This window comes from Delphinus delphis, chromosome 4 (assembly GCF_949987515.2).
Source record: "Delphinus delphis chromosome 4, mDelDel1.2, whole genome shotgun sequence".
In the NCBI taxonomy this organism is placed as follows: domain Eukaryota; kingdom Metazoa; phylum Chordata; class Mammalia; order Artiodactyla; family Delphinidae; genus Delphinus; species Delphinus delphis.
Window position 1 is genome coordinate 87069387 of NC_082686.1, and position 27979 is coordinate 87097365.

The 27979-nt window shown below is 39.7% G+C and overlaps 1 protein-coding gene and 1 long non-coding RNA gene across 10 annotated transcripts in view; one reads left to right on the forward strand and one right to left on the reverse strand.

The window, feature by feature from the left end:
* The window catches only part of PEX5L (peroxisomal biogenesis factor 5 like), a 250634-nt gene extending 228736 nt beyond the window's left edge, over positions 1-21898 (forward strand). For 7 of the 8 annotated variants that reach the window (XM_060011086.1, XM_060011088.1, XM_060011081.1 and 4 more), the window contains 7 exons: positions 1042-1158; positions 3396-3539; positions 6768-6838; positions 8148-8345; positions 8978-9143; positions 9528-9685; positions 16502-21898. In XM_060011086.1, the coding sequence (XP_059867069.1) occupies positions 1042-1158; positions 3396-3539; positions 6768-6838; positions 8148-8345; positions 8978-9143; positions 9528-9685; positions 16502-16706 (1059 nt within the window). In that variant the 3' untranslated portion in view covers positions 16707-21898. Of the gene's footprint in view, positions 1-1041; positions 1159-3395; positions 3540-6767; positions 6839-8147; positions 8346-8977; positions 9144-9527; positions 9686-9971; positions 9998-16501 lie in introns of those variants that run through there. The other variant, XM_060011087.1, reaches the window with a different exon arrangement.
* LOC132424909 (uncharacterized) lies at positions 14553-27844 on the reverse strand. Of its 2 annotated transcripts, none has more exons than XR_009519303.1 (3): positions 27701-27844; positions 26577-26691; positions 14553-14871 (listed from the first exon to the last, which is right to left on the reverse strand). It is a non-coding gene; the product is annotated as an uncharacterized lncRNA (long non-coding RNA). The 2 variants fall into 2 exon arrangements; XR_009519304.1 differs by lacking the exon at positions 27701-27844 and adding an exon at positions 26803-26841.
* Between the last annotated feature and the right edge of the window lie 135 nt (positions 27845-27979).

The following is a 27979-nucleotide window of genomic DNA, read 5'->3' on the forward strand; positions in this document are numbered from 1 at the left end:
CTGGTGTCCCTTTTGGAAGAGTTGAAAGTTATAAAGAGGAAAACACAAAGCAGTATTTTTCAAAAAATCATCCTGCCATAGAAAAGGCCTTGAAGGGCTTCACTGGTGGCGCAGTGGTTGGGAATCCACCTGCCAATGCAGGGGACGTGGGTTCGAGCCCTGGTCCGGGAAGATCCCACGTGCTGCGGAGCAACTAAGCCCGTGAGCCACAACTACTGAGCCCACGTGCCACAACTACTGAAGCCCGTGTGCCTAGAGCCCATGTTCCTCAACAAGAGAAGCCCGCGCACCACAACGAAGAGTAGCCCACGCTCGGTGCAACCAGAGAAAGTCAGCTCGCAGTAACCAAGACCCAAAATAGCCCAAAATAAATACATACGTACATACATACACACCTTGAAGAGGTCTCAGTCGAGTTCACGCCCAAAGCTGTTCTCCTTCATTCTTTAGCACCAGGAAGCCACGTTTGCCATATGGTGATGAGCATGAGCTTAGAATCCAGACTGTGGTTCAGATCCTGTGCAATCCCAGCTTTATGACCATAACCCTCTAGACTCAGTTTTCTCCTAGCACAGTGCTTGGCACAAAGTAGGATCAACCAATGTTGCTTTCCCTTGTCCATGGCCAGCTGCCCCCCCAAGTCACTGCCCAGCCAGTCCCAAAGCAGTTGCTCTAGTTCCTCATAGCCTAGGAGCAACTCTAGGAGAGACTGCCCTTCCTAAAATGTGTGCCTGGTACCCACACTTGAAACTGTTCAAGGAATGGATTTATAGCTGAATTTGGTTTATGTGATCCTGGTTCCTCAGATGATAACTATTTTCCTCCTGGAGAAAGTCAGAACTAATCTAGTTTGACACTTTGAGCACTGAGTGCCCTCCAGAAGCTCTTCAACCATGAGTATCATTGGATGTGGCTAGTTTGAACACTTTATTCCTCCTCAGAACTCATTTTTATCTATGAGGAAAACTGTCTCTCTGGAAATAAACCAAATTATGTAGCATGTTCTTAAATCTCTCTCTCTTCATTTTTCCTGTCTCCTAGTCAGATACAGAGTTTTGGGATAAGATGCAAGCAGAATGGGAAGAAATGGCCCGGAGGAACTGGATATCGGAGAACCAAGAAGCCCAGAACCAGGTTACAATCTCAGCTAGCGAGAAGGTGATCATTTTTCTTCTTACATATGCTGACCAGTTTTCTCAACCTCTGTGGATCATATTTTTATAAATTAGTTGATAACTATTTTGTGAAAAAAATTCCAAGAATTAAACACAATTTCATGTCAATCTGACCTATAAGAAATTCTGGCACGTGAAAACAGTGTAATCTTCCAATGCGTGAAGGCAGCAAAGCTGGAATGGAATACCCTTATTTTTTTTATCAATGTTAAGACAGTTTGGCAGCCAACCAGAGCTTGGCCAGTTACTGAACTAACATTGAGGGCGGGTTAGAACAAGAACTGGGCTAATCCCACAATGCCTGAGCCACGTCAGTAAGCTGACAGAAGTGGTATCATTGGGCAGGGGGGTAAAAAGGGGGGCTTAGGGCTGTATTTCACAGGTGGTCTTTATGCAGCTAGCAAAGAACTCAGTGGAAAAGATACACTTCACACAACCAGGTCAGGTCCCAAGGGGATTCCTCAGAGCTATTCCCCTGAGAAGAGCCCCAGCAAATATGTGAGTACAGTCAGCAGCCAGTCCAATTACCCATGAAGTCCCAGTTGCTCTAGGGTTTATGCTTTTAAAAGCACTTGGGAAAAAGAAAACACTTGAGAAATAAGTTTAAATGACTTGAAAGAAAGAGATGGAAAGATTGAATTTTCTTTCACAGGGGAAACATAAATATATAAATGTTTATGTTATGTTTTTTGGTGGTAGAGGAATTCTCAGTCATACTCAGTTCTGGATACCTTCCATGTTATCTAGTTCAACCCAACAAATTTTACTGTTTGCTCTAGATACTGGGGACTGTGATGAATAGTCTCTGATCTTATGGGATTAGCATTCTATGTAGTCACTGAAATGTCCTTCTTCTTCCTCCAGTATTCTCTGTCCCATAGTAGGTGAGGCAAAAATCTCATAAAATCAGATCAACCATCTCATTAAAACTAATTAGGTTAATTTTCCACAAAGAAATCGAGAGTGAGAAGAGAGAATGTTGATGCAGAACATCAGTCTCTGGGCTGTAATCCATGCACCAGAGCTCCCCACTCCCAGGGCCCCATATCCCTAACACCACTACATAAGCTGGTCATACCCTATGGATTTTGACAAAGAGTTTTGTCTTTCTAAGCACCTATGGAGAGTGAAGGTCTCCATTTGATGTATTTAAAAACCTTAGGAGCATCATCAGCAGACCTAGCTTATTTGTATCTATCAAATTGGAAGGATTTTATGACAATCTCTGCTACTAAGGTTGCAACAAATAATATCTCTGATACTTCTGATGAGAGTCTGTCAGGACATACTTTCTCAAAAACAATTCAGCTACATATATCAAGGGTCTCAAAATAGTTCATAGCCTTTAGCATAATAAATCCTTCTAGAAGTCTATCCTAAGGTAATAATTACATGCAGACAAAGATTTGAGCATGAGGCTTTCACTGTAGCTTTATTTATGATAACAACAACAAAAAAAAATTGGCAGTAACCTGAATGTCCATCGAGAGGATTGATTAATTTTTAGCATAATATAAATAATTTTAATAACTAAAATTAAGTGGGGCTTAAGCTACAAACCTGCATATATAGTATGAACTTATTTAACTTATATACTCAGAAAAATATTAGAAGATTATTTGTACATTCTGTATTGTTTAAATTTTTGCAATAAAAGACCGTAACTTTAAAGCATACATTCTCAGTGGAGAGATACAGCCCCCCAATGGGACAAAAACTGGTTTGAGGAGTAGAAGGTGAAATAAATCTTAGATATTACAATGGTTTGTAGCCCTCCAAAGGGCCACTGTATATAAACAGATGTGCAGTGTGTGGTATTAACATTTCAAGGAAGTGAGTGGCAGCACTTAGCAAAAATATGTCCCAAAAGTCAGTATTTAAAAAATCTTGTGGGGAAATGGCTAAAACAAAAAGAACAAAAGAAATGCCAGAAGGAAGACAAACTCCAGAATATTAGCAGTGATCATATTTAAGTCATGACATTATAGGTAACTTTTTGTTTCTTTTCATATTATTCGATAACAAAATAAGATTATCTAACATTTACACAATGAAAATGTACCACAGTCAAAATAAGGGGAAAAAGAGCAATTTATACTTAATTGAAATTAATCAAATAACTTAAATAAAATTAATTGAATTCAAATTAAAAAAGAACTGACTGAATATAACAATGAAGAGTGAAATCAATGGATCTGTGTTGGCCCCTCTGTGTTGTAGGGATATTACTTTCACACTGAAAACCCCTTCAAGGACTGGCCTGGAGCGTTTGAAGAAGGCTTAAAAAGGCTGAAGGAAGGGGACCTGCCAGTTACCATCCTGTTCATGGAGGCAGCAATTCTTCAGGACCCTGGAGATGCAGAGGTGTTATTTCCCTTCATCCTGCCGGGCTTGGAAAGGGGCGGACAGAGGGTGACAGAGAGTTCTGCTAGGTGGCATTTTCATCAAGTAAAGTTTCCCAAAGGAGTTAACGTGGCTAAGCCTGATATGTGTTTGAAAGTTACAAATAGGTACCTATTTTCTAACCAAATCTGCAGTGTCTATGGTGCCCAAAAATAAAAGGTGGAGACAAGAAACGGAAGACCAAAACTGCCAACCTAGAGGCTCAGCAGTAGTTTTCATGGGGCAGAGTATGATTTTGTCTGGGTCTAGAGCCACACCATATCTCACCCTTGATTTACTCACTCAGCATTTATTGAGCACATATTGTGTCCCGAGAATTGTGCCAGGAATTGGCTTAAATTTTGTTTTTTTATAAATTTATTTATTTTTATTTTTGGCTGCATTGGGTCTTCGTTGCAGTGCACTGGCTTCTCATTGCGGTGGCTTCTCTTATTGCAGAGCATGGGCTCTAGGCACCTGGGCTTCAGCAGTTGTGACTCACGGGCTTAGTTGCTCTGCGGCATGTGGGATCTTCCCGGAGCAGGGTTCAAACCCGTGTGCCCTGCATTGGCAGGCAAATTCTTAACCACTGCGCCACCAGGGAAGTCCTAAAATATTGAAGAGGTAGAAAAAATGGACCAGTTGAAAGGACAGATTTGTGATCTATCTGGAAGACAAGTAAATAAATCAATGTAGTATAATAAATGCAGTGTCAGAGTACGCACAGGAGAGCCGAGAGCAAGGGTTCTGACCCAGCCTTCCCCTCCAAGTGAATCCAAAGCTGAATTTTGAGGGAGAGAGGATTAAAAACTGCAGGGGAGTCCAGCTGTTTTTAAGAGGGAATGGTTTGTGGGTGGGCAGAGGGACAGGAAACATTGGATCCATGGTGAGAAGGTGAGGAGAGAGTGGCAGGAGAGGGGGGAAGAAGAGGTAGCCAAGAGTTGAACTTCATCCTGAAAGCCATGGGGAACCACTATGGGACACGATCAGATTCACATGTTAGAAAAGCCCCTTTCTCTGAGACATGAAGGGTGAGTGGAGATGGAGACTGGGAGACACCAAAGAGGCTTCTGCAATTTTATTTTGGTCCACTAATTTTCCCAAACTGCAAAGGCCTGTAATAAGACACTGGCAGGTATCAAATCTTCTTTTTTAGTTTGTAATTTTCAGGAAACATCTTATAGGGGGATATTCCCAGAGGAATTTGCAGAAATGTATTATATATGCAGTGCTGAGAAGGCAGTACAGAACAGTGGTTAAGCCCTCTGGGCTCTGCTATCCTAACCATGTGGGTTCAAATCCCTGCTCTACCACTTGTTAGCCATGAGCCACGTGATCTGGGACAAGCCATTTAAACCCTCTAAGGTTCAGTTTCCTCACATGTAAAATGGAAATCACAATTATAACTATCTCATTGGGTGTCGTGAGGATAAGTTCATACAAATAAAATGCCCAGTTTAGTGCCTGGCACATCAGTGTTTAGCCTTTATCATTATTATTATTTGTACTTAGTTTGTATAGAAAGAACAAGTAAACTAATTATTGATACTACTTAAAGCACCTAGTATCTTGTTAGTCAAAATGTTGACAGTGAAATGAGATTGAATTGAGAGTTGGAATTCTGAACCAAAATATTGGTATTTTTAAAAGATCTAAGTATCAATGTAGAAGAGAAAGTCATTGCGTTAAGAGGAAACAACCCTCCCAACAAAATAGTGTCATCTTACATTTCTAAGTGCTATGTGTTTTCATATATATTATATCATTTGACGTAACAACCCTGGGAAGTTTAATAAAAAGGTATACATTATTATCCCAGGTTCATAACTGAGAAAATGAGGACACTTGGTAACTGATGGATCCTAGACCAGGACCCAGGGCTTCTCAATCAATGGAGAGCCCAACGCTAAGATAATGGACGATCTGTGAATGGTAAAAATGACACCACACCCAAAGGCTAGGAAGATGCCCCCAGAGAAAGACTGTTTCATCAATCTTTTCTTAAGAAGCATTCTAAGATGTATGAAAGGTGAAATCAAATTAGAAGCTGCTCTGTATATGTTTGAAAGATTTAAAAGAATCACTGATATTCTGGGGGGAGAAATACTTAGTATTTTTTTATGAGTTTATATGGTATGTGTAATAATAACCCACGAGGGAAAAAGCCGATACAATTTTTACAGGACTTTAAGATGACTCCCTATGTTTTCATAGAGTTCTGTTTTAAAATGTTCATAGCATTGCTTCTCAAAGAAGAGAGTTACGCAAATCTTTTAAAATCCCTAAGACTCTGATACACCCCCAGCAAATCTGAGGACAATGTGTGTGATGAGAGGTTTTGTTGATGCGTATTGCGCTTGTAATGGTGTAAGAAGTACTGTTCTTATAAGTATATAAGTAGAAGTCTTTTATATTAAAAATTTTCATTCCAGATGCAGAAAACGTTATCTGTTTGAAGATATTCTTCACATTATTGACCATTGCAAAGGATTAGAAACAACGTAGACGAACAGGGGAATTGGTTGAGGGAATGATGGGATATCTGTTTAACAAAATTTAAATTAAAAAATATAAGGGAGATTTTATAAAAACATGAAAGTGCTGATAATGTAATATAAAGTGTAAATGTAGGCTATAAAAGTATATATACATTATATTGCATTTTATATGTGTTTTATGCTTTTGAACAATGATTATATTAAGTGGTGAACACATTGTAGCGGAGTTCGTTTTGTTTCCCCTAGTTCCTAAATTTCCCGTTACCTCTTATAATAACTGCTTGACTTTCATTTATACAAACTAATTCTATTTTGTACATCTTGAGGTTCCTTATTGTAAACTTTAGACTATTTAGCTACATTTCTGAGTTATTTTTCTACCTCTTTTCCTGATAGATGCATCATTTTATATATTTATCTTTTGATTTTAGGATACCTAATATCATGAAATCTCAGAAACTCAGAGGTTTCCATGAGCCACAGGAGAGAATAAATACTTAGAGTTTGTAAATAATGATGGAGAATTTTGACCCAGATGTCACAAGAGAGTTTGAATGAAGAAATGCGTGTGATGTTTTTCCCTTTTACAAGACTCTCACAACCGAGACAGGCTGCTCTGCACAGAGGGATCTGTCACACGTAAACGAGCCAACTAAAGCACATGAGTGATTCTGCTTGCTTTTGTAATGTTGACATCAGTTGTTTTTTGTAGGCATGGCAGTTCCTCGGGATAACCCAGGCAGAGAATGAAAATGAACAAGCAGCTATTGTCGCCCTCCAGAGGTAGATGAAGCTAAGTGCAAAATCATGGGCCTGGTGGACACTTGATAATGGACTTCCTGTGGTTTCAGATTTGTCCTTTGACCCTTAAGTACACCGTAAAAATGTGACCAGGATAAGTGCCAAGATGCCACATATTACTTCCATTTAGCTCTGGAAAACAATTTATGAAGACATCGTGTTCTTAAATTGCAGTGTTTTACCAACTACAAATTGGCCTTCATTGGCACAAAAGAGTCTATGTCAAAAGCAGTCATAAAGTAGACTCGTTGAATCAATAGTTCTTTTTAGCTTTCTAGCCTTTTGTGGCATCTGAAAGTTTTCTTCAGGAAAAACATACTCAAAATAATCTCAATGTAATTTTAGTTCCATGTGTCTATGGAGAATCTCCTGAGATAGTTTCAGCATCCTGAGCCCCTGACTGAAGTTCTAGACTACTTTGGTGGGCGTAGGATCACATCTTCCTTGGTTAGAGCTCCTATTTAAACCCTGGGAAAATAGCCCCTACCAAATAGACTTTCACTTTCCCTACTCTTTCTTATAAATAAATAAATGTATATTTATTATACATCCATATATATGTAATCTCTTCCTAAAGAACTGATACAGGTTCTGTCTAGGGCTTGCTAAGCAAAGTCTTATCCACAGATCACCAGCATCGTATCACCTGGGAGCTTGTCGTACCTGCACAACCTCAGGCTGCCCCCACCCCCAGGCCTATTAGATCAGAATCTGCATTTTACCAGATCCCCGGATGATTCTCATGCACATCAAAGTTTGAAAAGCCCTTGCCAGCGGCCAGTGGGGTAGCATGAGGGAGAGCAGCTGTAGCCCGTGCCTCCTAAACCCACAATAGTAGTTGAAACATGGGGAATTTCCCTCTCCTTTATGAAACACTGTACAGTCTTTCATTTCTTAACATCCAAATTTAGTTCAAGTCAGTTTGCTTTGTGGACAAGATACATTTAATATGTTGATAGTAGATCGGCATTAAAATAGTGATATTCCCTACTTCTCATTAGATAAACTAATTACTAATAAATTATATGCAGGATTAGCCTCATTTTCTATTGTTTTTAAACCATTTCATTAAAATTACCAAATCTAGCACTAATCAGGCTGAGTTTTAACTTTCTTAAAAATGTGCAGAGGTCCCAATTTTCATGTAGATAAATACGGTATTTCCAGAGACAACATAAACTTAGCAATGTTTTTGCACCATTTAATTGAGACCTCAAATTTTCTAAAGAACTGTTAAGACTCTGGCTCCAAAAAAAAATCTGAAACTGACTTTTATTTTGCCTTCTTTCAGGTGCTTAGAATTGCAGCCCAACAACTTGAAAGCTTTGATGGCTTTGGCTGTGAGTTACACTAACACCGGACATCAGCAGGATGCCTGTGAAGCTTTAAAAAATTGGATTAAGCAAAATCCAAAGTACAAATACCTTGTGAAGAGCAAGAAGGGGTCTCCAGGCCTCACCCGGCGGATGTCAAAGTCTCCCGTTGATAGGTATCCTTCTCATTAAATTACATCCGTGTACACAATCACCTTCAGGGCAACTAATGAGCCTCGGTCCCCACCACCACCCATTTCAGGATGGTTTGTAGGACAGCATTCTGCTGGAAGAGCAGCACTGACCACAAAGATTGATGCCGAGACCAGAGCCAAACTTTGGGCAAATGACCTACATTGTGGACACTCCCAGACGTTTATCTGAGTACCGTATTTCAAAGCCAAATGCTCTGGACGTATAATTAACCTAAAATAAGTTATAATAAATACCAATGTGCCAAGTTTTGTAAAGCCTGAGAATTAGGTGTGGGGAAAAAGGAAAGTCCTTTCTTCTGGGAATTTTGTTTCTATCAGCAATAAATCATGATGTTAAATTCTCACTCAAGCCTTGGTAAACTTAGCCCTGGGGTTTTCTACATTGTCATCATAGGGTCCATGGAACTCTCCTCATCAAGACCTTACTTAGCACAGTCTTATCTGTGTACAGCAACATATTTCGTGAAAATCAGCTCTCATTAAGCTATTTTAAGCAAGATTTTTCCAGTCTGTTCCCCTGAAACAGCAAACATACTAGTAAGTCACTTATGTTCAGACTATTTGGATTACAAATCTAACTGTTTCCCTTGTAGCTCTGTTCTGGAAGGAGTGAAGGAATTATATCTAGAAGCTGCCCACCAAAATGGAGATATGATCGACCCAGACCTACAGACAGGTCTGGGGGTACTGTTCCACCTGAGGGGAGAATTTAATAGAGCAATAGATGCATTTAATGCTGCCTTAACTGTTCGGCCAGAGGTAAGTGCACAGCAAGAAACCATAAGATTCTCTGTTAAAAATAAGTTTTCACAGGCTACGTTTTGTGCATTTCTGCTGCACTTCATTTCCCTGCATCCAATGGTTTAAAGTGATCAGTACTGATATGCTACAGTGGCTGTTAATACTTAGATACCTAAAATAGAAACATGATTTGCCTGACAGCATCAAATAGTAGCTGCTCTTTGATGAATGAAAGTCATTTCAGAGGGTTGTCCATAAAGATTTTTGAGTAATTCACCTGTCATGGTCCTTGTCCATGAGCATTGGATACAGTTTTAGCTATCATCTTTCAGCAGGGAACAGGGGAATACTCTGTCATTGTGGCTTCTAGGGGTTGTTAGAGAGCTCTAATTTTGTCATCAGGACTATTCATTATGGAACCGCCTCGGGGCGACCTTGGCAAACGGAGACCGCAGCGAGGAAGCCGTGGAGGCCTACACACGAGCGCTGGAGATTCAGCCAGGCTTCATCCGATCCAGATACAACCTGGGGATAAGCTGCATCAACCTGGGCGCCTACAGGTAAAGTACGGCAGCAGGCTAACAACCAAGAGCTACACTCAGGGCTGAGGTTAAATAATCTGAAAGGTTGTTTCCCAGTAAAAATACCTCCTTTTGTAATCTCCTCTTGTTAAGAGTAAGTTTCAAATCTTCAGATCTATCATTGGGGCATCTTGGGAAATGTACATTCCCAGGCCCCTCTCCCAGAGATTTTGATTGATTGGGGCTTAGGATAAGTCATCTGCGTTTTTAACACCCCCAAGGGCAACTCTGAGAAACATGAGCAGTTCAACCCTTCATTTCCCAGGTAAGGAAGAAAAGAACCATGGCGGGGCGGGAACGAGGGAACCCAGAAGAATGACTCAAGAGGGTCTCAAGGCCAGTTTTTGGCAAAGCACAACCAAGAATTCAGGTTTTCTAAACCAGGGGTCCCCAACCCCCGGGCCGCAGACCAGTATGGGTCTGCAGCCTGTACGGAACCGGGCCACACAGCAGGAGGTGTGTGGTGGGTGAGCGAGAGCGAAGCTTCATCTGCTGCCCCCATCACCCGCGTCACCACCCGCGTCACCGCCCGCGTCACTGCCATCTCCCCACCCCCGGCTGTGGAAAAATTGTCTTCTACGGAGCTGGTCCCTGGTGCCAAAAAGGTGGGGGACTGCTGTTCTAAACCTAATTTACCAGTAAAGTTAGTTATTAAAAGAAAAAGGAACAGATTTTTAAATGGTGGGTTTAGAGTTTGAAATGTCTTTCTCTCCTCTCTTGACCTCCTCATTATCATTCAGGTCTATATCCTCTGTCTGTTCCCCATCAACACGGACCATAAATGACCAAAAGTTTGGGTGATTTTTTTCTTCTTTCTTTTCCTATTTTTTCTGTTTTCTAAACCAGGTATTACTTTCATAATTGGAAAAAAAAGAGAAATTAATGTTAGTTTTAAACTCCACAAAAAATGTAAACCCTTTCTCATTCTCAGAAAGAGCCAGGCTCTTAGGATCAGACAGACTTGGGTTCAAATCATAGCTCTGCCATTTACTGGTTTTATAACTCTGGGCATATAACTTTGAGCCTCAATTTCTTCACTTTCATAAAAACAAAGAGGTAATAGTATCTATCTTGCAGGATTATTATTTTTTTTTTTTTAGTAAATTTATTTATTTATTTATTTATTTTTGGCTGCACTGGGTCTTCGTTGCTGTGCATGGGCTTTCTCTAGTTGCCGCGAGCGGGGGCTACTCTTTGTTGCGGTGCACGGGCTTCTCTTGTTGCGGAGCACGGGCTCTAGGCACGTGGGCTTCAATAGCTGTGGCTCGAAGGCTCTAGAGCGCAAGCTCAGTAGTTGTGGCACACAGGCTTAGTTGCTCCGCGGCATGCGGGATCTTCCCGGACCAGGGCTCGAACCCGTGTCCCCTGCATTGGCAGGTGGATTCTTAACCACTGTGCCACCGGGGAATCCCCCTTGCAGGATTATTGTGCAGGTTAAATGTAATTGCCTAGCACAGAGCAGCTGCTCAATACCTAGTAGGCACTATTATTATGAGTGTTACCATTGCCATCATCATCATGATTATTATTATTATTTAGATAAGTCATGAGAGAGCTGCATAACTGGATTGCGGTCTTTTGACATCTGAAGAATTGCTGTCTCTGAACTGCGTTAGAGCATTGTGCCACTGGCAAATATTGAAGCTTTAGAAACTAGTTGCTGCATTTATACTCAAAGGATCTTAGAGAGAACATTAGTCACTGGATTACACTCTGTCTTCTATGAGGATCTTAGGTCAAAACCAAGAATAGCTGAGTGATTCCTGAGCAGCAGGTTTGTTTTATTTTGTGGATGTTGTGAAATGTGCCACTGCAGAGGCCCTCTTTACCGCAGCTCCACAAAGGGCCGGAGTCAAATCTGTGCTGTCCGTTCCATATACTAGCTTCATTCCTGGCTCTGTCTGATTTCCCTAACCTGATTTTATCTTTACTACCTTTATTCACTGACTAGGTTGGTTCTTATGTACTTTATGACACCTTAGGCCCTTCTTTTGGAGCAAGGAGAGATGTAAATAAATGCATATGTACACATAGACATATTGAGTTCACTAAAGGAGGCCTTTTTAAAACAAAATCGAAGTATAGTTGATTTACAATGTTGTGTTAGTTTCTAGTGTACAGCAAAGTAATTCACATATATATTTTTCCAGATTCTTTTCCATTATAGTTTATTACAAGATATTGAATATAGTTCCCTGTGCTGTACAGTAAATCCTTGTTGTTTATCTATTTTATATATAGAGTGTGTATCTATTAATCCCAAACTCCTAATTTATCTCTCCCCCACGTTTCCCCTTTGGTAGCCATAAGTTTGTTTTCTGTGTCTTGTGAGTCAGTTTCTGTTTGGTAAGTAAGTTCATTTGTATCATTTTTTTAGATTCCATAAATAAGTGATATCATATATTTGTCTTTCTCTGACTGACTTACTTAGTATGATAATCTCTAGGTCCATCCATGTTGCTGCAAATGGCACTATTTCGTTCTTTTTTATTTTTTTATGGCTGAGTAATATTCCATTGTGTGTGTGCATGTGTGTGTGTGTATGTATGTGTATACCACACCACATCTTCTTTATCCATTCGTCTGTCAATGGACATTTAGGTTGTTTCCATGTCTTGGCTATTGTAAATAGTGCTGCTATGAACAATGGGATGCATGTATCTTTTCAAATTAGAGTTTTCATCTTTTCCAGATATATGCCCAGGAGTGGGATTGCTGGATCATACAGTAGCTCTATTTTTAGTTTTTTAAGGAAACTCCATACTGTTTTCCATAGTGGCTGCACCAGTTTACATTCCCACCAACAGTGTACAAGGACTCGCTTTTCTCCACACCCTCTCCAGCATTTGTATTTGTAGACTTTTTCTTTTAATAAATTTATTTATTTATTTTTGGCTGTGTTGGGTCATTGGGTCTTTGTTGCTGCACGTGGGCTTTCTCTAGTTGCAGTGAGTGGGGGCTACTTCGTTGTGGTGCGCGGGCTTCTCATTGCGGTGGCTTCTCCTGTTGAGAAGCATGGGCTCTAGGCACATGGGCTTCAGTAGTTGTGGCACGTGGGCTCAGTAGTTGTGGCTCACAGGCTCTAGAGCACAGGCTCAGTAGTTGTGGCACACGGGCTTAGTTGCTCAGCTGCATGTGGGATCTTCCCAGACCAGGGCTCGAACCCATGTCCCCTGCACTGGCAGGCAGATTCTTAACCACTGTGCCACCAGAGAAGTCCCTATTATTTGTAGACTTTTTGATGATGGCCATTCTGACTGGTGTGATTATAGTTTTGATTTGCATTTCTCTAATAATTAGCGATGTTGAGCATCTTTTCATGTGCCTGTTAGCCATCTGTATGTCGTCTTTGGAGAAACGTCTGTTTAGGTTTTCTGCCCATTTTTTGATTAGGTTGTATGGTTTTTTGCTATTGAGCTGTATGAGCTGTTTGTATATTTTGAAGATTAATCCCTTGTCGGTTGCATCATTTGCAAACATTTCCTCCCGTTCCGTAGGTTGTCTTTTCGTTTTGTTGATGGTTCCTTTGCTGTACAAAAGCTTATAAGTTTGATGAGGCCCCATTTGTTTATTTTTGCTTTTATTTCTTTTGCCTTGGGAGACTGACCTAAGAAAACATTGGTACAATTTATGTCAGAGAATGTTTTGCCTATGTTCTCTTGTAGGAGTTTTATGGTGTCATATCTTATATTTAAGTCCTTAAGCCGTTTTGAGTTTTTTATTTTTGTGTATGGTATGAGGGAGTGAGTGTTCTAATTTCATTGGTTTACACATTAAGCTTTAGAAAGGCCTCCTTTAGCATGTAAATTTTCTAAAGCTTTAGGATGAGTTTTAATTGTAACTCCTTAGTGTAGAAAAAAATACTTGAGGGGCCAATAAAATATTTTCTTGACATTCACAGATGTAAGACTCAGTAGGGCAACTATTTGCAGGAGGCCATGAAAATCCATAATAGGTAGAAATGGACAAACTTTGTTGAGGTGTGAATTTTTTATCTCAAGCAGAAAGTCTCCTGTATAAGAGCAAGTCAATTTTAGGGTTGCCAGATAAAATGCAGAATGCCCAGCTAAATTTGAATTTCAGATAAATACCAAATATGTTTTTAAGATAAGTATTTCCCAAATATTGCATGGGATGTACTTATACTGAAAATTATTCATTGTTTATCTGAAATTCAAATTTAACTGTGCATCCTGTATTCTTGTTTGCTAAGTCTGTCCACTTGAATCAAACAGATACTTTGGAATAGCAAAGTGTTTTGGCTAAAATGTGTGGGTCTTTTATTGTCATGTAGAATACGGGAAATTTTGTGAAGTAATAAACATCTTGCATTTTTTCCTGAGAAAAAAGGCCATCAAGAGAGACATAAGCCTTAAATGCATTCTGAAAATAAGTTTCACTTGCGGTATAAGTGGGTGCTTAGGAAATAACAACCCTCAATAGAGATGTGGCCCAGAAGAAAGCCAGGAGTTGGTATCCACCAGTCTTGGGGCTTCTCCCTCAAGAACCGCAGGTGTCTGTGTATGTAGCTATAACATGCGCTATTTGTCATCTCACACGTTCTGTACAGAGTCAAAGGCGAGCCCTCTCCTCCTACTGTATACAATTGAAATAAGGAGAGGAAATTGGCGTGAAACCTGGGTGGAGCTTAAAATGCTACCCTTTTGTCAGTAGGAACTTCAAAGTAGAACTTAGACAAAAAAATCTTAACCTTTTCAAAAGTGAGGACCTCTTTTTAATTAAAAACAGAAATCTCATCCCATTTGATATGTGATGTTTTTAGTATTAGTATAATGAGGGAGAGCTACTATAAAATGAAGAATACTTTTAAATGAATGTGCTTTTTATTAATCGTGACATAACATTTAAAACAATTTAAACTTATTCATACATATATGTGTGTAGCATTTGAAAACTATTCCCACTTGTACACGTAGTCTTCTGAGTCCCCTCAAAGGCCTCTTGAGTTCTCAAGCTGGGCAAAAGGTTTAGACTATCTTCGTGAGAAAACCTGGAGTTGCTTGACGAGGCTAACAGGTTCGACTATTCTGTCACTCTCCACGGCCCTCGGAGACCAGTGCCACACATCGGGGCAGGAGCAGCCTGTGCAGGAGGGCATGCAGGAGGGCCTTCCAGCATCTTCCTTCCCCAGAGTTCTTACAGGCCTAGGATGATGAGAGGAATTGGAGTCACTGTCATTCGAGCTGCCTTCCTGTGCCGAGGAAGCCAGAAAGGGCCTCCAAAGTAAACTCTCCGTGTGCATCTGCTATCAATCCTCTTCTCTTCCTTGATTACAAGAAACCCAGAAGAGGGCTGATGAGAACACTCCCTTCCATTACCCAGGTTGCTACCTACAGCGCAACCATTCCCCAACTGCCCTTTACTTCTGGGCAGATCTAACAATATAGATGAGCAAATGCCTGGATCGTGTGCATTGGAATCAGAAATCCAGCCTCGCTTTCTTTATGGTTTCTTACCAGATGCTAAACAGTGACTACCTCGTAGAATTAAATGAGATCAAGTATGTGAAAAGCTTTTAAGAAGAGTACAGAAGATACAAGTGAAAGAGGCCTCATTCTTAGCAAAGACAAGTTTGTCAGATACATATTACACGTTCCTAGGTGACAGGAAAGCTGAAGGGGGCAGTCCCGGCCGGTACACCGGGCACGCAAGCAACAGAGCACGGTAATGGACCACGGGAGCTAGGCCTCTGGACAGCATCTGACTCAGTGGGTCACAAACTTTGTATTCTTGGGACCCCTTTCCACTTTTAACAATTATTGAGAACCTCGAGGGGCTTTTGTTTATGTGGGTTACACCTATCAATATTTACCATATTAGAAACAGAGAAAAGTTTGAGATTCATTTAAAAATAAACTAATTACATGTTAACATGAATTATATATTTTATTTAAAAAATTATTCTCCAAAACAGTTTAGTGAAGAGTGACACTCTTTTATCATTTTTACAAATTTCTTTAATATGTTGCTTATAGAAGACACATTCTCACCTCTGCTTATGCATTCAGTCTATTGGGATATCACACATCATATAGTCACTGGAAAATTCCATTGTATATTCATGAGAAAATGAGAGTGAAATGGTAAAATGACATCTCAGTATTATTATAAAAATAATTTTGACCTCACTGATCCCCAGACCACATGAAGAACTACTGACCTAACTTAATGATAGGAGCTTTCACATAAATGATTCAGCTGCACCTCACAGCAAGGCTTTAAAATGACTTTTATTCTCCCTGTAATACAGCTGGGGCAACTGAGGCTTGGAGAAGAAATATGCCTAAGGCTAAACAACTGGGATCCAAGTCCAGCTGCTTTGATAAAAAACTCAACTCAGCCCGGCTGCCTCCTACTTTGAGAAAACTTAAACTAATGAGAAAAGTTAAGCTACTTCGTTTCTGAGTAAGGCCAGATGCCTCCTCTGGTTATATAAATCACATCTGCAGATGTATTGAGTCTTCAAATCATTCCTGGAGTAGGGGAAAATCAAATGCATTAATGAGTTAGCAATGGTTTTGCTATTATTCTTCCTGTCCCACATGACATACCTAAAATAAAGTTTGCTCTCCTTTTTTCTGACTTCACTATATTTAACAATGACTTTTCACAGAGGAATAATGAGAGAATCAGAAAGTTGTTCACCTGATGATCCAAAACACCAGAGAGGTGATTTAGGATTTTTAGACTAAGATAACTTAATTCATTTATTTCTAAGTTTGCTAACTCTGAAATCTGTTGCATTTTTAAATGCCTGTTTTTCTACCCTCTTAGAGAAGCGGTCAGCAATTTTCTCACTGCCCTCAGTTTGCAAAGAAAGAGCAGGAATCAACAGCAAGTTCCTCATCCTGCAATCTCTGGGAATATCTGGGCTGCCCTCAGAATTGCCCTTTCTCTGATGGACCAACCGGAACTCTTCCAGGCAGCTAATCTCGGTGACCTGGATGTCCTCCTGAGAGCTTTCAACTTGGATCCTTGATGGAAAAGAAAAAAATAAAAAGAATCCCTGATCTGTGTAATTGTACTGAGAAACGCAAAACTATTTCATTATGAATTCCAAAAAGGATAAAATGGATGTTCAAAAGGCTATGGTGATATAACCCAAGGGAATTCCTACAGACAATGCCCAGTCTCTGTTCAGATCCAAAAGCACAAAACATTATATAGTCAAGGTCGGGCTCAGAAGAAGAATTGATAGACACAAACCAAGATTAAGTAACCGTGTGAATACTCTTCAGAAGCTGCAAGCATATTGCAAGTTCTTTGGGGTTTTGTCCCCACTTGCAGCTGATGACACATCTAAGGAACTTGCTCATGGGACACCTGGAGAAAGCACTGCCTTGGATCAGGGAATTGTGTTTCTGAACTGTCCCCTGAAATTCCCCCTTTTACCAGATTGAACATAGTTTGGGCCAAGGTGCATGCACATATATTAACTCTTGACTAAAGAGAGGCATTGCTTAAACCTGTTCCAATTTTAACTTTTATTGTTGCCCTTTGATTCCAGAGAGCGAGCTTTGCTGGCAAAAGCAGTTTTTGCACTAGAAATTTTTGCTCTTCCCAATCAAAACTTTTCTGGGATTGTATATATGCACTTTAATATTTTTGCCTTGCTGGAGTTTTGTTTTGTTGCTCCAATTTTTAACCTGGAGGTAAAAGATTAGAGAACTCAGCCTTGTTTGATCAACGGACCAAATAACAATTCCTGAAAATAGTTTTTCATAGCGTAGGGTTTTGAAGGAACGTTTTTCTTAAAGCAGATATGACATGGGGTGTAGTATGTCAAACACAGATCTTATTCACATGCTTTTCTGGGACTGTATGAACTGAAGCAAGAGATAAAGTAGTACCTCTTCACAAATTCTGTGCAGGAAGGAAGTTTGATGATATTGTGATTTCTACTGAGTTAACATTAACTTGCTTAAATGTCGTATTTTCCTTGCTTTCTAACTGCTCTGCACAGTTAATATTCCTTTTAAATTGTTAACATTTTAAATAGTATTTAAAAGTGATAAATACATCTTTTCCTTAAAATTATGTGTTTTCTTAGTTCCATAATAATCTGCACTGCTCACCCTTTTGCATTCTAAGTGATAGAAGATCAATATTTTCTAGCTGAACCTCACTGAATGTCAGTGGTTTAATATGAAAGATGCATGCCTGGCGTTCACTTTGAACATTTGTCAAGCATCAGGAATTTTCTGCTGGTGGTGATGTTTAATTGGTTATATTCCACTCAGTTCTTCAGAGCGTTTTGTGTCTGTTGGGAGTTTGGTGATTAGTTGGAAAGACACCATTTTTTAAAGAATTAGAAAAATTTTTTGCAAAATGGTAACCAAAATATAATTTCACTGATGGTCCAATTCTAGTAATTTATCCTGGGAAGTTGTCCCATTCTTCTTTATTGTGTCTCCTTCCTTATTCCAGAATCTTCCCCAAAGCAATCTGATCCCAACTTTTTCTTCATATTCTTTGGTTAGTAATAGCTGGTTACATTCGTGATTATAGTTACCCTGCAAAACAGCATTTGGGTCAAGAGTATAATTGATTGGGGAGTTAGCTTCTACTGGGAGAGGGGAGAGGAAATGTATATACATGCTGAGACATCGAACTCCAGGTACAGGCAGAAATCCTCTCTTCCGTTATGTTGGAAGTCTCGGTGGGTAGGAAGGGATCCCAGGGACACATGAAACCACTTGAGGCTTCCATACATCATAACCTATTCTAGTTCATAAAGACAAAGAGTTGAGGGCACTATGGTGGTGCCAGGCATTTACCTTCATGTCAAAGCCCACCTGGGCTAGGTGATGCCTCCAGCTGGCCAGCAGGAGGCAGGGCATTAAGGCATTCACTGCTGGGCAGGAGTCACAACCCAGACTTGGCCTCCTTCACTGAAGTCTGAGAAGCAAGATAAAACTCAACAATATTTTCCAAAGAATAAACGGTATCCTTTAGAAATTTAGCATCTTAGAAACTCAGTCTGGGGAAAGACTCTTGGGGCCCAGTCTCCAACCCATGACAGCTGCCTGCTTGAATATCCCCGATAGAATAGCATCCATTCTGTGCATGTTCTTCCTCCCAATCCCTGTGCATTCACTGGCTGGCCAGCTGACGTGCATCCATCATAGTCCATTAGGAGCAAACTTCACACGTGTTCTATTTATGGTGTCATTGTATACTTTCAGCAGTCACTGAATTTTGCAATAACGATAGGCTGTTTTCTTAGCCTTGCTGGCACTACCTACATGAGATCAGTAACAATTTAAAGACTGACAGTAGGGTAAATGTGGGATGTTTTGATTTGATTGTTGCTAAGTGGTGGCAAATTTTGCTGCCCAAGTTTTATTTTGCTTTCGGAATACAAAGTAACTTCGAGCTCCAAAGAGTTGCGTTAGAGGAGACAACCTTCCATTCCCGTCATAATTGGATCATGTGCAGAGCATTCAGTAAGATTTTCTGCAAGACACCTGTGTAAGTCAGAACCAAGATTTTCATAGGCTGTTACCTGTCAAGAAGCGCAGAATTGTTGCCCAAGGAGTTTTCCAATATTTTTTTTAATTGACGTATATTTGGTTTACAATGATCTGTTAGTTTCTCCTGTACAGCAAAGTGATTGTTATACATATGTATACATTCTTTATATCCTTTGCCATTATCGTTTATCACAGGGTATTGAATATAGTTCCCTGTGTTATACAGTAGGACCTTGTCGTTTATCCATTCTACATATAATAGTTTGCATCTGCTAACCCCAAACTCCTAATTCATCCCTCTCCCACTACCTTGCTTTGCAACCACAAGTCTGATCTCTGTCTGAGTCTGTTTCTCTTTTGATTTGTATCTTTTTTCCCATTTTTTTTACTTTCTATTTTATATTGGAGTATAGTTGATTAACAATATTGTGATAGTTTCAGTGTACAGCAAGTGATTCAGTTATACAAGCACATGTATCTCTTTTTTTTCAAAGTCTTTTCCCATTTAGGTTGTTACATAATATTGAACAGAGTTCCCTGTGCTATACAGTAAGCCCTTGCTGGTTATCCATTTTAAATACAGCAGTGTGTACATGTCAATCCCAAACTCCCTAACTATCCCTTCCTCCCCTTGTGTCATATTTTAAATTCCACATATAACTGATATCATATGGTATTTCTTTCTCTGATTTACTTCACTTTGTATGATAATCTCTATGTCCATCCATGTTGCTGCAAATGGCATTATTTCGTTCTTTTTTATGGCTGAGTAGTATTCCACTGTATACATGTAACACATCTTCTTTATATGGACATTTAGGTTGTTTCCATGTCTTGGCTATTGTGAATAGTGCTGCTATGAACATAGGGGTGCATGTATCTTTTTGGATTATAGTCTTCTCTGGGTATATGCCCAGGAGTGGGATTGCTGGATCATATGGTAACTCTGTTTTTAGTTTTTTGAGGAACCTCCATACTGTTCTCCATAGTGGCTGCACCAACTTACATTCCCACCAGCAGTGCAAGAGGGTTCCCTTTTCTCCACACCCTCTCCAGCATTTGTTATTTGTAGATTTTTCAGTGATGGCCATTCTGACCAGTGTGAAGTGGTACCTCATTATAGTTTTGATTTGCGTTTCTCTAATAATTATTGATGTTGAGCATCTTTTCATGTGCCTGTTGGTCATCTGGATGTCTTCTTTGGAGAAATGTCTATTTAGGTCTTCTGCCCATTGTTGGATTGGAATGTTTCTTTTGTTGTTGAGTTGTATGATCTGTTTGTACATTTTGGAAATTAAGACCTTGTTGGTCACATCACTTGCAAATATTTTCTCCTAGTGTGTAGGTTGTCTTTTTGCTTTGCTTATGATTTCCTTTGCTGTGCAACAACTTATAAGTTTGATTAGGTCCTATTTGTTTATTTCTATTGCTTTGGGAGACGGACCTAAGAAAACATTGGTACGATTTATGTTAGAGAATGTATTGCCTATGTTCTCTTCTAGGAGTTTTATGGTGTCACACCTTATATTTGTCTATAAGCCATTTTGAGTTTATTTTTGTGCATGGTGAGAAGGTGTGTTCTAACTTCATTTATTTACATGTGGCTGTCCAACTTTCCCAGCACCACTAGTTGAAGAGACTGTCTTTTTTCCATTTTATATTCTTGCCTCCTTTGTCAAAGATTAATTGACCGTAAGTGTGTGGGTTTATTTCTGGGCTCTCTATTCTGTTCCATTGATCCCTATGTCTGTTTTTGTGCCAATACCATGATGTTTTGATTACTGTAGCTTTGTAATATTGTCTGAAGTGTGGGAGGGTTATGCCTCCTGCTTTGTTCTTTTTCCTCAGTATTGCTTTGGCAACTCTGGGTCTTTTACAGATCCATATACATTTTAGGATTATTTGTTCTAGTTCTGTGAAAAATATCATGGGTAATTACATAGGGATCACATTAAATTTGTAGATTGCTTTGGGTAATATGGCAATTTTAACAATATTAATTCTTCTAATCCAAGAGCATGGGATACCTTTCCTTCAATAATACTTTTTTGATTTTTATTTTATTTTATTGGAGTATAGTTGATTTACAATGTTGTGTTAGTTTCAGGTGTACAGCATAGTGATTCAGTTATACATATATTCTTTCTTTTTCAGATTCTTTTCTCATATAGCTTATTACAGAACATTGAGTAGTGCTCCCTGTGCTATACAGGGTCCTTGTTGGGTATCTATTTTATGTATAGTAGTGTGTGTATTTTAATCCCAAGCTCCTAATTTATCCCTCCTGCCATGTTTCCCTGTTGGTAACCCTAAGTTCTCAAAATCTGGGTCTGTTTCTGTTTTGTAAATAAATTCATTTATACAGTGAGACTTTTAAACAAAATTTAATAAAAACAGTTACTAGAAAGCACATGAAAGTTTATAGAAATCAGGGCACCACCAAAAATAAAGTAGCAAGATTTTAGAACAGTCTTTATTGTATACATTTTTTTTTAACTGTGACACATTTTTTAAGGCAGCACTGTTTTCTGGCATCTTATCTCCATGGTGTGAAATTGTCATTTAAATTACTCTTTCCATTTGAAAGGGTAGGTAGGGTGTTTTGGGTTACCTTCTGGGGCATTCTGGGAAGGCGTTGAGTATCTTTTGTGTTACTGAGTAATAAATAGCCTAAGATCTCTTAGAAGTTGGTAATACTTTACTAGAATGACCACTCAATTTCATAAACGTGACTTTTGAGGACCAATTTCACTAGTCAATGGAATGAAAATGCAGAGAAAGCCAGTGATCATTGCTGAATTTCAAAATATAACTGTGTCTAGTGAGCTATTTCTATGTGCTCCTGTACCTTCACAGTGAGGTGGAGGAGGGTTAGGGAAAAGGAGAAATAAGGCATCCACTTACTGGGCCAATCACATTGAGTCATCATTCCCTTTGCTTTCTCCCAAGCTCACTCCTGATGACTCCTTGAAAGAAAGGCAGATCTTATCCACCAGGAAACGTTAGTAGAAAACTATGAGCTGTGCTTTCGCAGTTCATCTGTATTTCAACTAGAATGGCAAATTTGTGATACTTAACTGGGTTGGAATGTCCAGTACCCACTCACTTTCAGAGGTTTCTGCCACTTGCCTCATTCTTTTCTTTGAAGGAACTATTATGTTAAATCTTAGCACCATGTCTAGACATTAATATCATGTAAATCTTTCTAGTGTATTTGTGCTATACAGGCAAGACTTGAATACAACTGTAGACTTGAATACAACTGTAGCTAGTCCTACTTATAACAGGAGCTCCCAAACTCTGTACCATAAACATTGTTTGTCTGTGAGCTCCTTGGGAATAGAGAGAAAAAGCAAGATGGTTGTTTTGTGTCCCTTCCTCATTTGTCCCTGAATCGGCTGGACTGTAATAAGTTAGTTGTTGTGGTGGTGGTTGTTTTATTTCTTGAAATGCTTCTAGAAGCATTCTAGTAACAGGGTATTCTGAAGGCTTAATTTGTGTGCCATCTTTCTGAGGCCTTCTGTTTTAGAAATTATTACACATGCAATGCATGATTTCAACTTTGTAAAAATAATTTCAAATGTATTCCCTCGCCAGATTTTACTGCACCATTTCCTGATCATTTCAGTATTTATAGAACTGGTTGAAATTAAACTGTTTTGAACTAAGAAGTAGACACATCTATATATTTTTTAAGAGGGTTTGTAGATGAACTCTGGCATAAGGTTTGTAAAAAGGCAGTTTTTAAAAAATGAAACATATAACCTCACATACCAAAATAAAGCATGCATTAGCACTTGCAAATCTGCCTACTCAGATATATATTAACCAAAGCATGCAAAATAACTTTACTGAATGTAAATTTACCCAGTGCATGATTAAGTCAGTCTCATAGGTTAGCTTATATTTCCTTGCTTCTGAACAAGGAACTTGTTCATGAACTTTGTGTTCTAGTTTTTCTACTTGCTTTTAAATATCCTGTCCTTGAGATTCACATGGCTGGTTTATGCAGTGTTGCAGCCAGTGCCAACCTAATCCTGTGAGGAGTCCAGGTCTTTAGACATCCAAACGATTTTTAAGAACCGGCTGAGGCACAACAGATGCAAAACAGAAACAAAATCCACCTGTCTGAATGCTACTGAACAAAATCATGTTGATTGCCTCAGCACAGTTTGGGGTTCTAAATTCTGAATAGTGCATTTCGAGCTTTTCTAATTTAGAAATGCTGACATTCTAAATAAGGTGGGGAGGTTAAGGTAACGTCGGGTACATGAAAACCATCATAAGGCAAAGTGGACATGGGGCCTTAATTTCCACAAATGTCACGTAGTATGTGGGGTGTCTGTCACACCACTGTCCTCAACACGGCCCTATTTGTATGGTAAGTGAGCTACTTGGGCCACATCCCTTGAGAAACTGGACTTGGTCAATCCGTCTAAAAGCACTGAAATTCAGGGTTGATGAGGTGATTTCACGGTCACTCAGAACCAACTCTAAAGTCCTCCCACTGACCTTTTCTGTGGCCCCGGCTTCCGGAAAAAATAAGGACAAGGAAACCAGAAATGGAGGGAACAGAGCTCAGTAAGACAATGGGGGTGTCTTTAGTTAGCGACAGCTTTGTCACCACTTCGTACCCTACACCCCAACACACATGCAGATGAGCTCCAAGACAGAATCCCCCAAGCACCCAGCCAAGACCGTTGTGTGGAGGCATTAAACAGCTAAGAGGAGAAAAAAAGTGTGAGATTTCACATAACTCTCCATTTTGCCTTGAATACAAGTTTCCGCTACCGGTACCCTCTGCAGACATACCCGAATAACATTCTGGAAACAAGTGCCCCAATCCTCAATCTCAGAACTGTTTTCTTAGGACTGCTCTCCAAGAGAGAACTCTTGTAGCACTGTAGAATGTCACAGCAAAACCCTGACAGGCTCATTGGGACACTTGCACTCAAGGTTCTCAAGGTTGAGAAACCTGCACTCAAAATAATATTAAGATGAAAAAAAGAATGAGGCAGTTCTTTGCTCACCAAAGAACTGTGTGTGTGTGTGTCTTGTCTTTGAATTTCTTGGAGAGGAAAATGGTACGACACAAAAAGAACTAAAGAATATACACACTCAGTATTTCACTGAGATATATAAAAATACCACAAAAGAATTGTACCACGTGAGAAATATGTTCATGATTGAATGTGTTAGCAGTAAAGGAAATACAGCAAACCTAAATTTTACTAATTATTTTCAATTCCCCATCCCCATATCATCTAATCATCTAACCCAAACCCTCTTCTATTTTCATTGCCCAAATTTGTTTACATTTGTTGAAAATCTGATTAATTTAGTAAACTTTTTACAAACTATAAAAAGCATTTATTAACTATTTAGAAAAGATATTTCTATATATTTTGTATATCTATGAATATTGCATATCTAAGCTAAAATACTGTTTGAGACAAATTCTTCTATGATGCTTCCTTATGCTCAATAATGTTTAAAATCTTGGGATTTCATTTTTAATCTGAAGTAGATAACAAAAAAATTTAACCTTAAATGTTTACATTGAGTTTTTAAATTAAAACCAATCCAAATTAAGTGACCTATAGTAAATTAATGGCAGTGGAAGCGGGAGCATAAGTTATTGGCATACTACATGATAACATACCTGTGTATTTAGTGAAATATTATATATCACAGCACAACTCTGTTGGGTATTAAGATTTCATCTTAGTATTCCCCTGTGTTGCTCTTTGAAATAAAATTACTACCATAAAAATCTCTTATCATATTGATGTGTTTAATTTACTCCATTGGCTTATAATTTGCAAAGTACCAAGATTAAGGTAGTATTTTTGTACTACTATTGGAAGCATGCCCTTCCTTTTTCACATTATTAAATTGTATATTTGTGCAATTTTAAACTATGTTTTCAATAAACTTCGTGGCTTCAAGGTCTTTTCAGAAATCTTTCAAAATGGGATATGGGGATCAGAATTGCTTCAAGTCAAATGGAATCCAATTTGTACTACTGGTTAGAAGGTCCTTTTATCGAATATCACTACCTATGATTTTGCATAAGTTATCTGGAAATAGGAATGCACTTTTAGATACAAAACAAAGATCTTCCTCCTTTGTTAATTTTTAAAGACTAAAATATTATTTAACCTGCAACTGGATTTTGTGATTTTTTTTTAGAATAAAAGTATTAAAATATATTTGTTTTAGGGTCTTTTTATTTTTGTCAGTCAAATATTTGAGCACCTACTAAGTACAGGTACTGTTCTAGTGCAGGACAGTGGAAATTAAATCAAATCAAGCCCTTGAAGAGCTTAGATTTCTGTGAGAGCTCAACAAATACTTTAACAAATAAGAATGCCACGTGCTGCAATGCAAAGCGCTAGAAGAACAAGGCAAGTAACGTATGAGAGTGACTGGGGCTCCTTCATCTACAGGTGGTCAGGAAAGGTTTCTCTTACCTGACATTTGGGCTGAGATTTGAACGACAAGAAGCCAGCCAAGTGGAGTTGGGGACAAGCTCTCCCTCTTCACTGCCCTCTCTTTCCACCTGAGGCAGCACTTAACCTTGGTGGGATTCTCTTTTCTCTGTGAAATCAAGCTGTACCTCTTTCTTTCCTGTTTCACTGTTACTCTATAAGCAGTAAAGTTCCGTCTACCTAGTGGTGAACTGCGGCTCCTCTTCCCACCTCTCGCATAACTCAAACCATTTTTATGTTTCCTATGCCCTCGCCACTTTTTTTTTTTTTTTTGCGGTACGCGGGCCTCACCGTGGTGGCCTCTCCCGTTGCGGAGCACAGGCTCCGGACGGTCAGGCTCAGCGGCCATGGCTCACGGGCCCAGCCGCTCCGTGGCATGTGGGATCCTCCCGGACCGGGGCACGAACCTGTGTCCCCTGCGTCAGCAGGATTACTCTCAACCACTGCGCCACCAGGGAAGCCCGCCCCCGCCACTTTTTAAACATGAATATTAATCTCCTCAAATAGCTGCTTCACTCCGTGTGTGTATTCAAAAGCAGACCAAGGTCTGAATAGTTCTTTTTACATTTCCTTACAGGGCGCCTTAAGGTAATACCTCATCTAGCCAGCACTTTAGGGCTCACAAAGGACTGACGTATTTTTCCTTTACTTACACCACATAACCAATAATGCCGCCTGGTAATCATCTTAAGGAATCAGAACTTTAGGCACCGATGGTTAATTTTAGTATTTTGCCCTGTGGAACTAAACTACTGATTCTCAGTAGGCGCCCTGCTTGAGTTTGCCCACTGAGTTTAGAAAAGTGGAATCCAGGCAGTACAGCCTTCCCAGGCCCAGTTCTCTGAAAGGGAAACAGAAAGGAAGCAAACATTTGCTGAAACCTACCATGTGCCGGATTCCTTGGCCGGGTGTTTCTATTTTGCCGTTTTAACTTCAGCGGGCACCCAGGTCCTAAGCCTTTGCTCTACTGATAATTGTATCCAGTCCATAATTAATATTTCTGCAAATAATTAACATAATCTCAAAAACTGTGCCAGGTGAAAAAAAGGTCTTAGAGATTAACAACAGACTAAAGAGTACATTTAATACTAAAAGAACAGCAAAAACTGACCTGGGAAACAGTAGGCTTGAGAGAAATTTCCAAGACAATGGCTAGCCCTGCTCATAGTAAAATTTGCTATCGGTTAAAAATTGATAAAGAACAACAAAATCGTCTTGACAAAATTTAGATTTGCAAAATTTGACCTGGTAGAGCTGGATCCAGTGGAAATAATGGCTGCAAAGGGGAATTTGCAATAGCAAAATTTATAATAGAGAAAAATTGATGAGGACTGAAAAACTGATGACAGACTGTCCTTATAAAACTTACAGAATTGTTAACAAAGTAAGTTCATTAAAATAGAAAGGAAAATGTCAAAGTTTGGGAAGAGTTCAACTGGGTGACTCTTCTTACCTTCTCCTCTCTCCTCAAATCCCATCTCCCACACACTCCCTCTTAAGCTGGGCATCTTGCTTCCTACTTTCCTAGAAAACGATGGCAGGAAAGAACTCCCAGACTCATGGCAGTCTCCTAGTCTCCTCACCGTGGCATCTGCACTTGGGTCTCTGCCTCCCTCCCATCCCCACACAGGTCTTCCAGGCCCTGCCTAAAGTTAGCTCTGACTTTGGCACCAGATTCCATCACCTCTTGCCTGTTCAAGAACAGCGAATCAGCACTTCTCCCCTCGCCCTCCTACATCCTCCACACTGTACTTTCTGTTTGACCATCTTATTTCTCATATTTAAAAGGAAGAACTTCTCTCAGCCCCACCCACTTCCCCTATCAGTCACCACCCCACTTTCTTTGCTTTCCTCTGTAGCAAAACTCCCCAAAGAGTTGTCTGCATTCATTTTCTGCAATGCCTCTCCTCCCAAACTGTTCCCATGGAGACCACACATGACTCCAAGTGGATCAATCTCACAGTGAACTCATCTTACTTAGCCTATCACATTTATTTGGTCACTCTCACCTCCTCAAGATGCTTTCTTCACTTGGTTTCCACTTCCAGGCACCATTCTCTTGGTTTCTGTGCACAGTGGTGGTCACTCGTCCCAAGTCTCCTTTGCTGGCTCATCTTCTCCCCGACTTACGTTGAAGGGCTCAGTCCCTGGACCTCTTCTATTTCCTGTCTCCCTCCACTGATGATCCCACCCATGCCCATGGCTTTAAATACCACTTAGAGGGCTTCCCCGGTGGCGCAGTGGTTGAGAGTCTGCCTGCCGATGCAGGGGACACGGGTTCATGCCCC